The sequence below is a fragment of the Colletotrichum godetiae genome (assembly GCF_030913485.1).
Source record: "Colletotrichum godetiae strain CBS 193.32 chromosome Unknown BDP55scaffold_15, whole genome shotgun sequence".
Taxonomy (NCBI): Eukaryota; Fungi; Ascomycota; class Sordariomycetes; order Glomerellales; family Glomerellaceae; genus Colletotrichum; species Colletotrichum godetiae.
The window spans coordinates 764655-776687 of record NW_026851263.1 but is presented as its reverse complement, the minus strand read 5'-3'; the positions used below and the strand labels follow the sequence as shown (position 1 = coordinate 776687).

At 52.4% G+C, this 12033-nt stretch overlaps 5 protein-coding genes across 5 annotated transcripts; 2 read left to right on the top strand and 3 right to left on the bottom strand.

Annotated features, from left to right (window-relative positions):
• Nucleotides 1-3: 3 nt before the first annotated feature.
• On the bottom strand, nucleotides 4-424 carry BDP55DRAFT_660315 (uncharacterized protein). The gene has a single exon (XM_060574614.1). It carries the CDS (start codon nucleotides 383-385, stop codon nucleotides 200-202), a length of 186 nt encoding a protein of 61 aa, XP_060431233.1. The 5' UTR covers nucleotides 386-424; the 3' UTR covers nucleotides 4-199.
• Nucleotides 425-763: 339 nt separating this feature from the next.
• On the top strand, nucleotides 764-3979 carry BDP55DRAFT_608090 (family 43 glycosyl hydrolase; the record flags this gene model as incomplete). Its single annotated transcript, XM_060571131.1, has 1 exon — nucleotides 764-3979. Exon 1 carries the CDS (start codon nucleotides 836-838, stop codon nucleotides 3977-3979), a length of 3144 nt encoding a protein of 1047 aa, XP_060431232.1. The 5' UTR covers nucleotides 764-835.
• Nucleotides 3980-4285: 306 nt separating this feature from the next.
• BDP55DRAFT_630727 (uncharacterized protein) lies at nucleotides 4286-4939 on the bottom strand (the record flags this gene model as incomplete). The annotated part of the gene is made up of 2 exons (XM_060572189.1): nucleotides 4286-4799; nucleotides 4857-4939. The coding sequence occupies 2 exons, from the start codon at nucleotides 4937-4939 to the stop codon at nucleotides 4286-4288; spliced, it is 597 nt and encodes a 198-aa protein (XP_060431231.1).
• A 1373-nt stretch (nucleotides 4940-6312) lies between these two features.
• Nucleotides 6313-7078, bottom strand: BDP55DRAFT_660312 (uncharacterized protein). The gene has a single exon (XM_060574613.1). It carries the CDS (start codon nucleotides 6874-6876, stop codon nucleotides 6490-6492), a length of 387 nt encoding a protein of 128 aa, XP_060431230.1. The 5' UTR covers nucleotides 6877-7078; the 3' UTR covers nucleotides 6313-6489.
• A 3312-nt stretch (nucleotides 7079-10390) lies between these two features.
• BDP55DRAFT_94185 (uncharacterized protein) lies at nucleotides 10391-11296 on the top strand. The gene is made up of 2 exons (XM_060581334.1): nucleotides 10391-10627; nucleotides 10723-11296. Exons 1-2 carry the CDS (start codon nucleotides 10577-10579, stop codon nucleotides 11236-11238), a joined length of 567 nt encoding a protein of 188 aa, XP_060431229.1. The 5' UTR covers nucleotides 10391-10576; the 3' UTR covers nucleotides 11239-11296.
• Nucleotides 11297-12033: the final 737 nt, after the last annotated feature.

Genomic DNA, 12033 nt, shown 5'->3' with positions numbered 1-12033 from the left:
TGTTATTGCACAACCCTGGAGGACACGTGAAAGAAATTGACCGCATCTGGAAGATTCTCCATGGCACGCACCACCACGATCAAGGGCACCTTGCTTGTGACAACTGTACCCGATTTGGAGACAAGAACAGGCACATCTTTGCCCGACGTCATATCCGCAACGGTTTCCAGCCAAGGTCACTTTCATACAACATATTACTTCAATCTAGTGTTGGCATGAGGTTCAAGAAGTCTGTACTCAACGAGCCTGGCCTGACTGTGTCTTGTTCACACTCAGTCACCTGAGCACCGCACGAGCTGCCTGACTCGGGCGCATCGTCTTCTAGTCTCCTCACCGGCTGCGACTTCCCCGCAAACCAGCCATCAACAGCCGGGATGCGCATCATCACCGGTTGTCTTTGGAGATTGTGGGGTATTCGAAGTGCGGAGAAACAAGGGTATTCGGGGTAGCTAATGAGACTACCGCAAGTTCCCGTTGGGCTTCGGTGTAACCGTTCCACGACGCTTTGCCTTTACTGCTGCGCTTGCTCCTCGCAAGTGAACTTGCAAATCTTCCGTTGCTAGCATGAGGCTTGCGTAAGAGCAAGAGGCAATGATCGTCCATTGGGCTGTTTATGGGCGCAATATCCATCACAGTGCTACCCAAGCCGGCCGGCCAAAGTCTCGGACGGTTCGTCTTGTCCTGACCCAGCGATGTGGGAGATCATCCCGCACCTGCGTATGTCGGGGCCGGACGGCAGGAACGCTACATATATAAGGCGAGAGAGATCCTGTGATACGGGCTCCGACTTGAGATCTAAGGTGACGACTTGTGGCTCTCTGAGCAAATCCCAGCCATGCAACCGCTTCACTTCTGGCTCTCCTCCGCACTCGCCCTCGCGGCGACTGTGAGAGGCCAAGACGACAACACCGCAAAGGTTGAGGCGGCTCTAGCCGCTATCACCGTCACCAACCTTGCCGATGTCCGTGGCAACCTGTACCTACCCTCCACTATTGACGGCCTCAACATCACATGGGCAAGCAACTCTTCCTCGGTCATCTCAAGCAGTGGTGTTGTCGTAAGACAGGCCGAGGATACCCAGGTGGCGCTCACCGCTTCCATCGACTCTGACGGCGGCTCTCAGACTCGAGAGCTAGTCGCTTCCGTCCGCAAAGCCGTGGCCCTTGATCCCTTTGCGGGTTACGCGTTCTCCTATTTCACCGGAAACTCCATTGCCGGAGAGAAGATCTACTTTGCTGCTAGTCAGGGCAACGATGCTCTGCAGTGGACTGAACTCAACGGAGGTCAGCCCGTCTTGACCTCTACATACGGCACCAAGGGTCTGCGCGACCCATTCCTCATCAGATCTCCCGAGGGTGATACATTCTATCTCATCGCCACCGATCTCTCCATTGGCTCAGGCACATCTTGGGGTGATTCAGTTCGCATCGGTAGTCGGTATCTCGAGGTTTGGGAATCCAATGATCTCAAGACCTGGTCAGCGCAGCGACATGTACTAGTTTCTCCTCCTGAAGCAGGAAACACATGGGCCCCCGAGGCCTACTACGACGACGACCTTGGTGCCTATTTGGTATTCTGGGCATCATCTCTCTACGAGGACAGCGATGTCAACCGCACTGGCAGCACCTACCACCGCATGCTTTACGCAACCACTCGCGACTTTGTAACCTTTTCCGAGACTTGTGTCTGGCAGGATGCCGGCATGTCAAGGATTGATTCGACCGTCATCAAATCGGCCGATACCTACTACCGCTTCACAAAGGACGAAGGTGCTAGCGGCACTGGATGTAGTGATATCATCCAAGAGAGCTCTACATCTCTTCGCGCTACCCTGGATTCATGGACCATCATCGACTCCTGCATCGGCAAGAAGGCTGGTACCAGCGCTGTCGAGGGCCCAACTGCCTTCAAATCGAACCCGGACGACGTCCACGGCGAGAAATTCTACCTCTTTGTTGATGAGTACGGCGGTCGCGGCTATATTCCCCTGGAGACTGCCGACATTGGCAACCCTGATTGGGTAGTCTCAGCATCCTACAGCTTGCCGGCCAGCCCGCGTCACGGAACTGTCATTCCCGTCACCGCGGCCGAGCTTGCTTCCTTGACTGAAGCATCGGCCACACGCCGAGCAGTCGAAGCTGATGGTGAAATACTCCGCTACGACTTCTCAGCTGTTGATGGCACGACGCTCCAAGATGCTTCTGGAAATGGTAACAACGCTGTGATCAATGGTGGTGCTGCTATCGTGGATGGTGCTCTCACCTTTGACGGTGTCGATGACTTTGTCAAGCTTCCCAACAACATCTTGTCCGGCGTCGAGGACGTTGCGATCGAGGTTCAGGTTCTGCTTGATGCTTCTCAGACAACGCCTTACTTCATCTACGGCATTGGCAACACTGCCGCCGATGGCAACGGAAATGGATATCTCTTCACCACCGGAAGCCCTTACAGAGCTAGCATTACTACCGGCAACTGGACGGGCGAGAAATCAGCAGCTTCCAGCTCCTCTCTTCCCACCGGATCTTGGCTGCACCTTGTTTATACTATCTCGGGCCGCACCTCCGTCATCTACCTCAATGGCTATGAGGTGGCTCGAAATGAGGATGTCAACATCGATCCTGAGAACATCGGCAACGGCGTCACAACTGCCAACTACATTGGCAAGTCTGTCTACTCCAGCGATAAGCTCTTCAAGGGCCAGATTCGCGAGTTTGCTATTTTCAACAGGTCGTTGACCGCTGCCGAGGTTCTCTCTCGCTCTGGAAACGTCGGCGCCATCACCGAAGTCTCTCTCTCCGATGCCTCCGCCTTGAAGGTACCCGCCATCATCAATACCACTGACTTCAAAGTCTTGTTCCCTGTTGTGCCGGGCACCGACGTTACCACTCTTGCCCCTGTCTTCACGACGACCGATGGTGTAACCTCATCTCCTGCATCTGGCTCAACTGTCAATCTGAGTGCACCGGTGAAGTATGTGCTGTCCAAGGGTGATGAAGTCGTCGGAGAGTGGACCATTGGCGCCGTGGAGATGGGTAGCCCCGTCCTGCCGGGCCTCTACGCCGACCCCAACGTAGCGGTCTTCAACGGTGTCTACTACATCTATGTCACCACCGACGGAGTACCGGGCTGGGGTGGAAACACATTCTACTCCTGGAAGTCTACCGATCTCGTCACCTGGACTCGCAGTGAGGAACCCTTCCTCACCCTCGATGGAGCGAACGGCAATGTTCCCTGGGCGACAGGTAATGCTTGGGCTCCTACTATCGCCGAGCGCGACGGAAAGTACTACTTCTACTTCAGCGGCCAGAACGCAGCTTTGAACAGGAAGACGATTGGCGTCGCTGTAGCCGACTCCCCCGAGGGACCTTTCACTGCTCAGCCGGAGGCCATGATCCTCAACAATGAGGCGGTCACCACAGGTCAGGCTATCGACCCGGCGGCTTTCCATGATACCGTATCTGGCAAGTACTACATTTACTGGGGGAATGGCAGCCCTCTCGTGGCAGAGTTGAACGACGACATGGTCTCTGTCAACTGGGACACCGTCCAACTTATGACTGGCCTTGTTGACTTCCGAGAGGGTCTTTTCATGGTTTACCGCGAGGGTCTCTACCACCTCACTTACTCCATTGACGATACCGGATCTGAAAACTATCGTGTCGGCTACGCTACCTCTAAGACTTTCAACGGTCCTTGGACATACCAAGGCGTCATCTTGCAGAAGGATACGTCCCAAGGCATCCTCGGTACTGGCCACAACTCCATTCTCAACGTACCAGGCACCGACGACTGGTACATTGTGTACCACCGCTTTGGTATTCCCGGTGGCGGCGGTTACAGGCGCGAGACCACTATTGACCATCTGTATTTCAACGCTGATACAGGGCTGGCCATCCCAGTCATCCCTACTTTGACGAGCGTTGAGCCTCAGACTGTTCCTCAAAAGTTCCGGCGCATGTCACGCGTAATGCGTTTTTGATTGATGAAGTATGATGATTCATGGGATATTGGAGCGTAATTCTGTACATTTGGAAAACATCTGTAAATGTTTGTAGTCTGCTTTGTAGATAGGATAAAGATTATTTCAGACTTCAATCTTTATCTAGTACTGATCTGTCTTTCTGATGTAAGGCAAGATGATTTCAATACGCTTTTGGCGTTCAACAACCGTGTCAATGCGCTATTTGAGTGCGTCGATGTTGATGTATTACCTTCCAGTCGTGATGCACTGATACCTCTTTTTCCCATTACTCCAAATCATCCGTGAGTCTCCTACTGTGTTGAATTAAGCAGTCGGGGCACACTCCGGCGTGGCAGTTGCGTACTCGTAGTAGGTGCCGCAGCCCTTGGGGCAATCAGGACATTCGAAGCTTACGGCGACGGTGGGCACTGGAGTTGGACAATGGCATAGTTGAGAGATTCTCGACAACTGCACACACATAGGCCGTATACAGTTGGGGCATATCGTTGCGGTTGAATAGACCGTTGGACATGCCCCGAGGCCGATGTCAGTAGGAGTTGGCGCAATTGTCGGAATAGTCTTGGTGGTGAAAGTGGCACCCCCACAGTTGGGGGTCGCGGTCTCGTATATATACGAAGTTCCCATGCAACCAGCCGGTCCCTTTTCGCCGCAGGGATAGTCAATCGATTTTGTTGGAACTGTCGATGGACATCCGCAACGGCTGGAGATAGTAGACAAGGCAAGGCATGCCATTTGGACGAATGTGGGACAGATGGTGCCAGTCGACGTCACTGTTGGACAGTAGACCGCGTTGGCTTGGGTTTCAGCCGTGGCAAGTCTGATGAAGATTTATTAGCTAAGCTTTGCTTATTCTTGGACATGTGGTTATACGTACACTGCCATCGCGATAATTGCAACGCGTTTCGAAAAGGCTCTCATGATAGCTGTTGGTGTTGGATTGAACGTTGGAGGTGACATTTGGCTTCGACAAGGTGCCGCTGAGGCCGTCGGTATGAACCCCCTCCGTCTTTAAGTAATGTGAGGTCAAGTGCCAAGTTGCCTTCTGGATAGCCCACGTGAGGGTTCCACTGTGCGATGCTACTGAGACATGCCACAAGTTCACGACGTAGATATTACTCGAGGTCCACAGCCCGTTGCAAGTTCGCTCATTCGGCAGACTCGAACGGCACTAACACGTTACCAAAAACTTGTACCGTCGTCATCTGGAAAAAGTTCTGGGGAGGCGCTGCCGGTTCCCGCAACCAGACAACTTCAGCGGATACGAACTGTGGGCGTACTTGGCCAACACTGCCATGTTGTTTTCAGTGTCTGCCCTCACATACCGTTCCGATGATCTTTACAGGACCGAGCAGTGCTAGCGCATTCTGTCTTACAAAACCAAAAGCCTCCTTCATAGGGAGGAGCTTCCCCGCAAATAATCATTTCCGAGAACGGGCCGTTGCTGATGGCTCGGGTCCAAATATAGAGCACGCGCTACAGGGTACCGAGCCACCGTGACACAAGTAGCCTCGAGTATTTAAGCCTTTTCTTCGCATGTTCACCTGTCACGCATATTTGAGAAGGCGAAGTTCGCGATGGAATATGCATGAGCTTCCAGTTATTTGCAGAAAATCGAGTCTTCCTCGAGCAAAAGTGATATCGAGCGGGAAGCCGGTGTTTCCTCATCGAAAAATAATGAGCGATGGCTTCGGCGTAATACATGGCCATAATTAAAAGAATTCTGAGCACCAACGCTTCAAATTCCACAGCCAGGCTAGATTGGGCTGGAGAACGGTAATCAGAGACGGATATGGAGGGTGATCAGCGGTGCACTCCCTTCGTCCACCCAAAGCAATCTGTGGCACGTTCGCTTCTCGGAACGTTGAACTCAGCTGAGCCTTGGCATTTTGCTGAGTGGCTGTAGCCAAGAGTAAAGTCAAGACTTCCGGTTTTGAGTCTAACACATCGAGACCTCACAAGCTCCCGGGCAAAAGTAGGTATTCATGACTCCCTTCAGGTGATCGTCAATGAATTTCCGCTTAGGTACTAGATAGACTAATGCGTACTGTTGATCAACAGATAGCAGAATAGAGGCTTTTCGTTTGACTTGGATGAATGCTCACACGAAAAACTTGGTCGCCCGTAATACGTACCTTGCCCAATGTAAGTAAAGTAGATATGTGATGAGGCTAGGTGATTTCAAATTTTACGGCCACCTCATGTCCATAATTATGTCCGTCGTACTTTCGGTCTCAAGCGCACGAAATCTAGTTTGCGTGATGTATCATAACACATGACATGGGGCGTTCACAAACAAGGTGTTGTGATTGTGGCTTCACATCACACGTGTGACCTGGACTTGGTATCACTGCGGTCTCTCAAGTGGTTGAAATTTGTGGCTTCGTGTTAGAGCTCATACCCAACAACCTTCTTCTTTTTTTACTACGGTCCAACATGGAACTACATATCGAGCACAGCCTCACTCTTCTCAGCAAATGGTCCTTGTGATGGCTCTCTGCCGCATCCATTCAGAATAGCTCGATAACCGTCGGCTGAGGCCAGTGCGCCAGCCGGAATGAGCGAATCTGATTGTCGCGTATCTCGTATGAGGCGAAGAATCGGAATGAAATCGGCTGATGTTTCTTGAAGGGGTGTATTAAGTTATCTGGCGTGTCTTCGAAGGGCATGAAGCATGCATCGACTTCGGCCAGGATGTGGCTATCGCTTTCGAGCACATGAATTGGTCGCAACTCTTCTCTGACGCCCATGTGACCCTTGGAAAACATGGCCATGATCTGTTCTCTTCCAGATAATTTCAAGTCGCCGAATTGGAACTGGCAGTCCTCGGCGTAAAACTGTGATTTGGCGCTTTCATCGGGGCTGTTGTAAGCATCCAGGTATTCTTGGTAATGCATTTTCGAGGCAGTTCAGGAGCGTTCAATGAATTTATATTTCGAGAGGTGTAGTCTCGAATATGATGAAGTGTGAGATCTTTCTGCGATACAAAGCTGTTGTCTGAGTGCTGACCTCTAGCCTCCTGGGCAAACAACATATCTTTTTCCAGTGTGATGGGTGGACGGGACGACAGAACACAGATTGCCGTGGCTTTTGTGTTCCATTTGTATGATATTCGATTTTCACGGAAGAATCTCTAAATTTTGTGAAATGTGTCTTATATATTTCATTGGGAGGAAATGCAGTTGCACCGCGGAGCTCGGGTAGTTGGATGTTGGCCGCTTAGGCGATGCTTGGCTCTATTATCCCCTAAGTCCCCGGTTGAGCTGGTCTTTGATTTGTTTCTCCAGGAAAAGTTTGAATGATCAGAATGCTTGATTCATGCTTCAAAGATTATTTCGTCATGCCCGACGTACTGGTCATACTTGAGCCATGGGGTCCAGCTGTTTTGCGGACCAGTATCGAGAGGGCCATTCAATGCGGGCGGCTGTGGGCCAGTGACAACTAGCACACTAACTGACCCAGCCGGGTGAAACGGGCTATACTGATGTCTGCTCCCATATGGGGGGAGGAGACCACAAGTCTACGGGTTTAGCTGCATGTACCTGTATGAAGGTGCCTCTGGAGTGTCTCTGGAAAGACGTGATCGCGGCACAATCCTGCTCATAATACTAGAGGCTCTTCAAGCATAATAGAACCTGCAGGAACATGCTTATCATCACGAACATCTATGAGTCCTGACCATGAACAGTCGAACTCAAGAAAACCTCGGCTGATATACTTTCAGTATCCCGAAAGCACATGTGGTGTATGCAAGTTCCATGCCTCGGGGTCCAGTCAATATCGTCTGTCGTGTACACGGAGGTTCCCAAAAGTCGATCTGATCCACAGTCCACTCTATATCGGCGACCAGTACCGAGTAACACGATGATACTCGGAGATTTTACATCTTTCATACATTCAAAGTGGGATCGTTCCTGCGCCGGCCTCCTTTCTGCAAATGTGATTGGATTGTGGCCCTGACTGTGAATGCCGGATTTCTCTCAGCATCACGAGGTTTCGGCAATAGAGAAAGTGCGGAATCATCGAACCATGGTCCTCAACTTAGATGCCAAGGTCCGCGTCATCTAAATGGAAAGCCAGATGAGGAAGCAGCGGCTCGCAACGGTGGAATTTGCTCTGAAAATACGTGATCTGCTACTAGGATATGAGACACTACCATGGCCCCCATCAACGAAAGCGAGCTTCTTTGGGACAAAAGGCCCCCTGTTGGATTCCCTCTTCTGGACGTAGCGAGAAGATTCCATGCCGGTAGTAGGGCCCTGTTAAGTCTCGGCCTTCGAACTTGGGGCCCTGGAGAGGGCGGCCCCGGCACCCCGGCAAGCCGGCCCCACGTCCGATATCTGGTGACTTATAGGCCGTGCTCCCGTTACAAGTAGATTGCGCCAGTGCCGAATCACCGAAGGGCCTAAGTAGTGTGGCCACTTCTTGCGACTCTTAACGCATGACGATACGAGATGGTGAGGTTTTTGATCCTTTGGTGCCGTATTGCCTTGGTACCGAGCTAAGCCGGGTCCCCAAACCGCTGGTCTGTTTACACCTGGGTGGTCTAGTCATTGCCTTTGCCACGGGAGTCCGCCAGCACCTTTCGTCGCCCGTTGCCACAATCGCGCAGGCTGGAAGAGGGGCAAGTGTCTCGTCTGACCTTCTCAGAGAGCGAAGAGGGCTGGACGGCACTCGGTAGTGCAGCGGGAATTGATGAGAATAGACTAACATCCCGCTCTGGGGAATCAGAGCCACAAAATCTGTCTACTACAGCACGCAATCATTTGTCCGGCTCCGGGCCGAGTTAACCGTCGGTGTCGGCCGGGGTGGGCCCGCATTAGAGGAAGTTGGGGGCGGATCGCAATCAATCTCGGTGCTCTTCCACGCCTTTACCTCTTTACCCGTATCCGTTACCTTAGGGTGTTATTAGTGTGCCTTGGTTCTGGTCAAATTCGATGGGCCCGAGCCTAACGCCCTTTGATTTAAAGTTATCGTGCTCCATACACCTTCGTTCATCATCAAGTGGTCAGTTCCTTTCTACCCGTACCTACCTTGAGCTACTACCTAGGTAAAGAGTCTTCGGATAGCCCCTATTCTACCCAAACACAGCCTCATCTGCTCGTGTAGATGAGGCGAAGAAAAAGGCTTGTCACGGTCGGGAGCTGAGCACACACGCACTGGTGCGGTAGATGCGCACCTTTATGTCAAGGAACATCCATAGCACATCATAAGAATTGCACGGGAATTATGATTATGCTGGTGGCGGGACCCTCGTTCGTCACAGCACGTCGAGTCGGGCGTTGCTGTTTCACTCCGTCCAAAAGTGACAAATCTGCCCCTCCCAATGGCCCCCACTCCCCTTTCAGAAGAGCTCAACCACCCGAAGATTTACTCGTATGACCATGGCTGGCCAGTGCGCTGCTCGCGGCCTCGGTCTCGATGCGAGGACCGATGTTTGGACGAGGGTAAAAGTCAACGGTCCATGTCGTGCTGAACTTTGGACGTGGAAGTCTGCGGGGCCAGGTGTTCGGCGACTGCGGACTGCGCGCTGTTAGTCCAGACCCGACTATTCCCCTCCCAGAGTGAGAGAGAGAGAGAGAGAGAGGAGACGAAAGTCTGAGAGTGCAAAAATAGGTGTCTTGCTCGCCCACAATGACAGAAACCAACCCCTAGAGACTCCAGAAAGAGGCGCTTTGATGTCACCCAGCGAAACAGTCTGCACACAAATCATCCAAACCCAACGCAGACACACACCCTTTTCTGAGGTATTACCTAGGTACACTGGTGCTGTGGTGCGGTACTGCGGTAGTCTAGTGCTTCAACCAACACGCAGCCAGGGAACTTCTATGGAATCCCCTTTCTGTTCCAAGGACCCCTTGTGCCGTCTCAGCCTGCCAGTTGATTCGCCATAGTTTTGGATATACGGCATCATCCCTGTGTCTCATCCGTGGAGCAAGCTGGGAGCTGGCTGGCTGGACAGCCTGGGCTCTTTTCCGTCTCTTTGAGGGTTGACTGCGGGTGAAATGTCATCGCCAGGGCCCCAAATGCAGCCCAGATGCGATGCGCGACAAGGGTACGTTGTTGAGACATTCTCTCCAACGTCCCCCCTTCTCCACTGACATGATACCGGTGCCCAGATGCACATGGGCATTGGTTCGTGCTCTCAACTTCGGATGTCTCTTGTTGTTCGGTTGTGTGTGTATGGGCATGGAACTGATTGCTCGTGGGAATTAAGATGGCATGCCCGAATCAACTATATAGTTCAGATCAAAGAACGTGTTGCCCAAAGTGTTTGGACCCCTCCCCCCCTCCACCTCTACCGACTCTCTGCTACATTCTCTTTTGGTTGGTTTTTTCTTCACTTACTGATTTACTGAACGGTTTCATTAAATTCGACCTGGTATTCCGTAAACCACCAGCAGTTCGGTGTCGACACATCCCACACTCACTCGCCATCACTTTTGCAACTTGCAACTCTCTGCAACCCATTACTTTCGGTTTTGTGCCTTTTTTTTCTCGCAGCCGACAATCGTTTCAACTACGCAAATTTTGGACCAATTTCGTGTGGTTTTTACAACACAACACACACCTCACATCGAGATAAACAAAAGCAAGATGCGTTTCTCAATCGTCTTCCTCGCCTTATCGGGCGGTGCATCGGCTCTGGTACGTTTTTCTTCCCCCTCCCGTCGTAACACCCGACAGATCCTGATACACCAAAACCAACGCTCTGATGCATAAACGTTCTTACCAAAACACAGCCCGCACTCAACGGCCTCACTGCCCGCCAACCCGTCGACCTCGTCAACCGCCGCGACATTGAGTTCAAGGGTGCCGCTGCCCCCGCCCTCGTCGACGACATGAGTCTCTCCCGCGCCGAGACGGTGACAGCACGCGATGAAGAGGAGGCAGAGGAGGAGGAGGGAAGTCCAGCAGCAGCAGCAACAACAACAAAGACGAGGAGCATGGACCCAGCGGCAGTAGAGCCGAGACAAGCGAAGCCGTCGGGGAGCGGCGCCGCCAAGACCAAGACGTCGACGTCGAAAAAGGGCGATCCGCGCGTGGAGGCGATTGGTGACAACAAAGTCAACCCGACGACCGGGCTGACGGACTCGGAGGCGGCGGAGATTGTCACCGGCCTCGATCTGAAGGATAAGAAGGCGCCCGGGTCGATTGATTCCAAGGGCAAGAGGATTCCGTTGCCGGGATTGAGCGCGGACGAGACGGATGCTATTGTGAAGCAGGGGCAGGCTGCTCTCAAGGATGCTGGTGCATAGGTAGTTCATGGGCCGAGGATCTCGTGCGAGGAATGAATTATGATACAAAGCTTTTCCGCTGGGACTGGGACTGGGACTGGGACTTCAATGCATTACTGTGCAGTGCCTGAGTGAGATCATGATGATCGTAGTGATGTATCGAGCGTGGCCGGTAACATCATCCATCCATCCGCCACACAAGGTAGCATGACTTCAATAGCATCAGCTTCATATCCATCATCGATGATGCCGAAGATTCCCCCTACCCGAACGATCTCCCGTGCCCCGTACCCGAAAATCCCTCGCTGATGTCATCAACGCCGAGTCAGTCATTCCGCTGTAACTTTCAGATTCATTAAGCTTTCCTCCCTCTGCTCGGTGATGCCGCCCGCCGGCCCCGCAGTCACGGGCCTACCGCTGACCGGTTCCGAAGTCTACCGGCCCCATTTGTGAGCGGGATGTGGGCCCAGTCCGAAGGTCCATTTGCCGATGGGCGCGAAAACTACGCATTCCAAAGGTCCGCCGGGTTTTTCGCACATCCATCAGTAAATGCACCTTGCCTGAGCTTAGGTGTGGCCATTATCCAGCTCCAAGCCCCGACATGCCAGGCTGGAGTTCCCGAATCGGACTTATTCCAAACCTTGTCTCCCCCATCTCGATCGGCAAACCGACGTCTAGCACACCATGTTCAAAAACGTGGTTGACCTTCGGTCCGCAATTTTCTTACCTCGATGGTATATAACGAAGTTAGGAGCCCAATCCACGTGGTGTAGGTGATTTTATTGCTCATGATGGCGCTTAAAGATTGAATTGAGA

Coding starts and splice junctions, on each gene's coding strand:
- BDP55DRAFT_660312 (XM_060574613.1), bottom strand. CDS start 6,876: ATGCATTACCAAGAATACCTGGATGCTTACAACAGCCCCGATGAAAGC.
- BDP55DRAFT_94185 (XM_060581334.1), top strand. CDS start 10,577: ATGCGTTTCTCAATCGTCTTCCTCGCCTTATCGGGCGGTGCATCGGCT. Junction 10,628..10,722: donor CGGGCGGTGCATCGGCTCTG/GTACGTTTTTCT, acceptor ACCAAAACACAG/CCCGCACTCAACGGCCTCAC.
- BDP55DRAFT_660315 (XM_060574614.1), bottom strand. CDS start 385: ATGATGCGCATCCCGGCTGTTGATGGCTGGTTTGCGGGGAAGTCGCAG.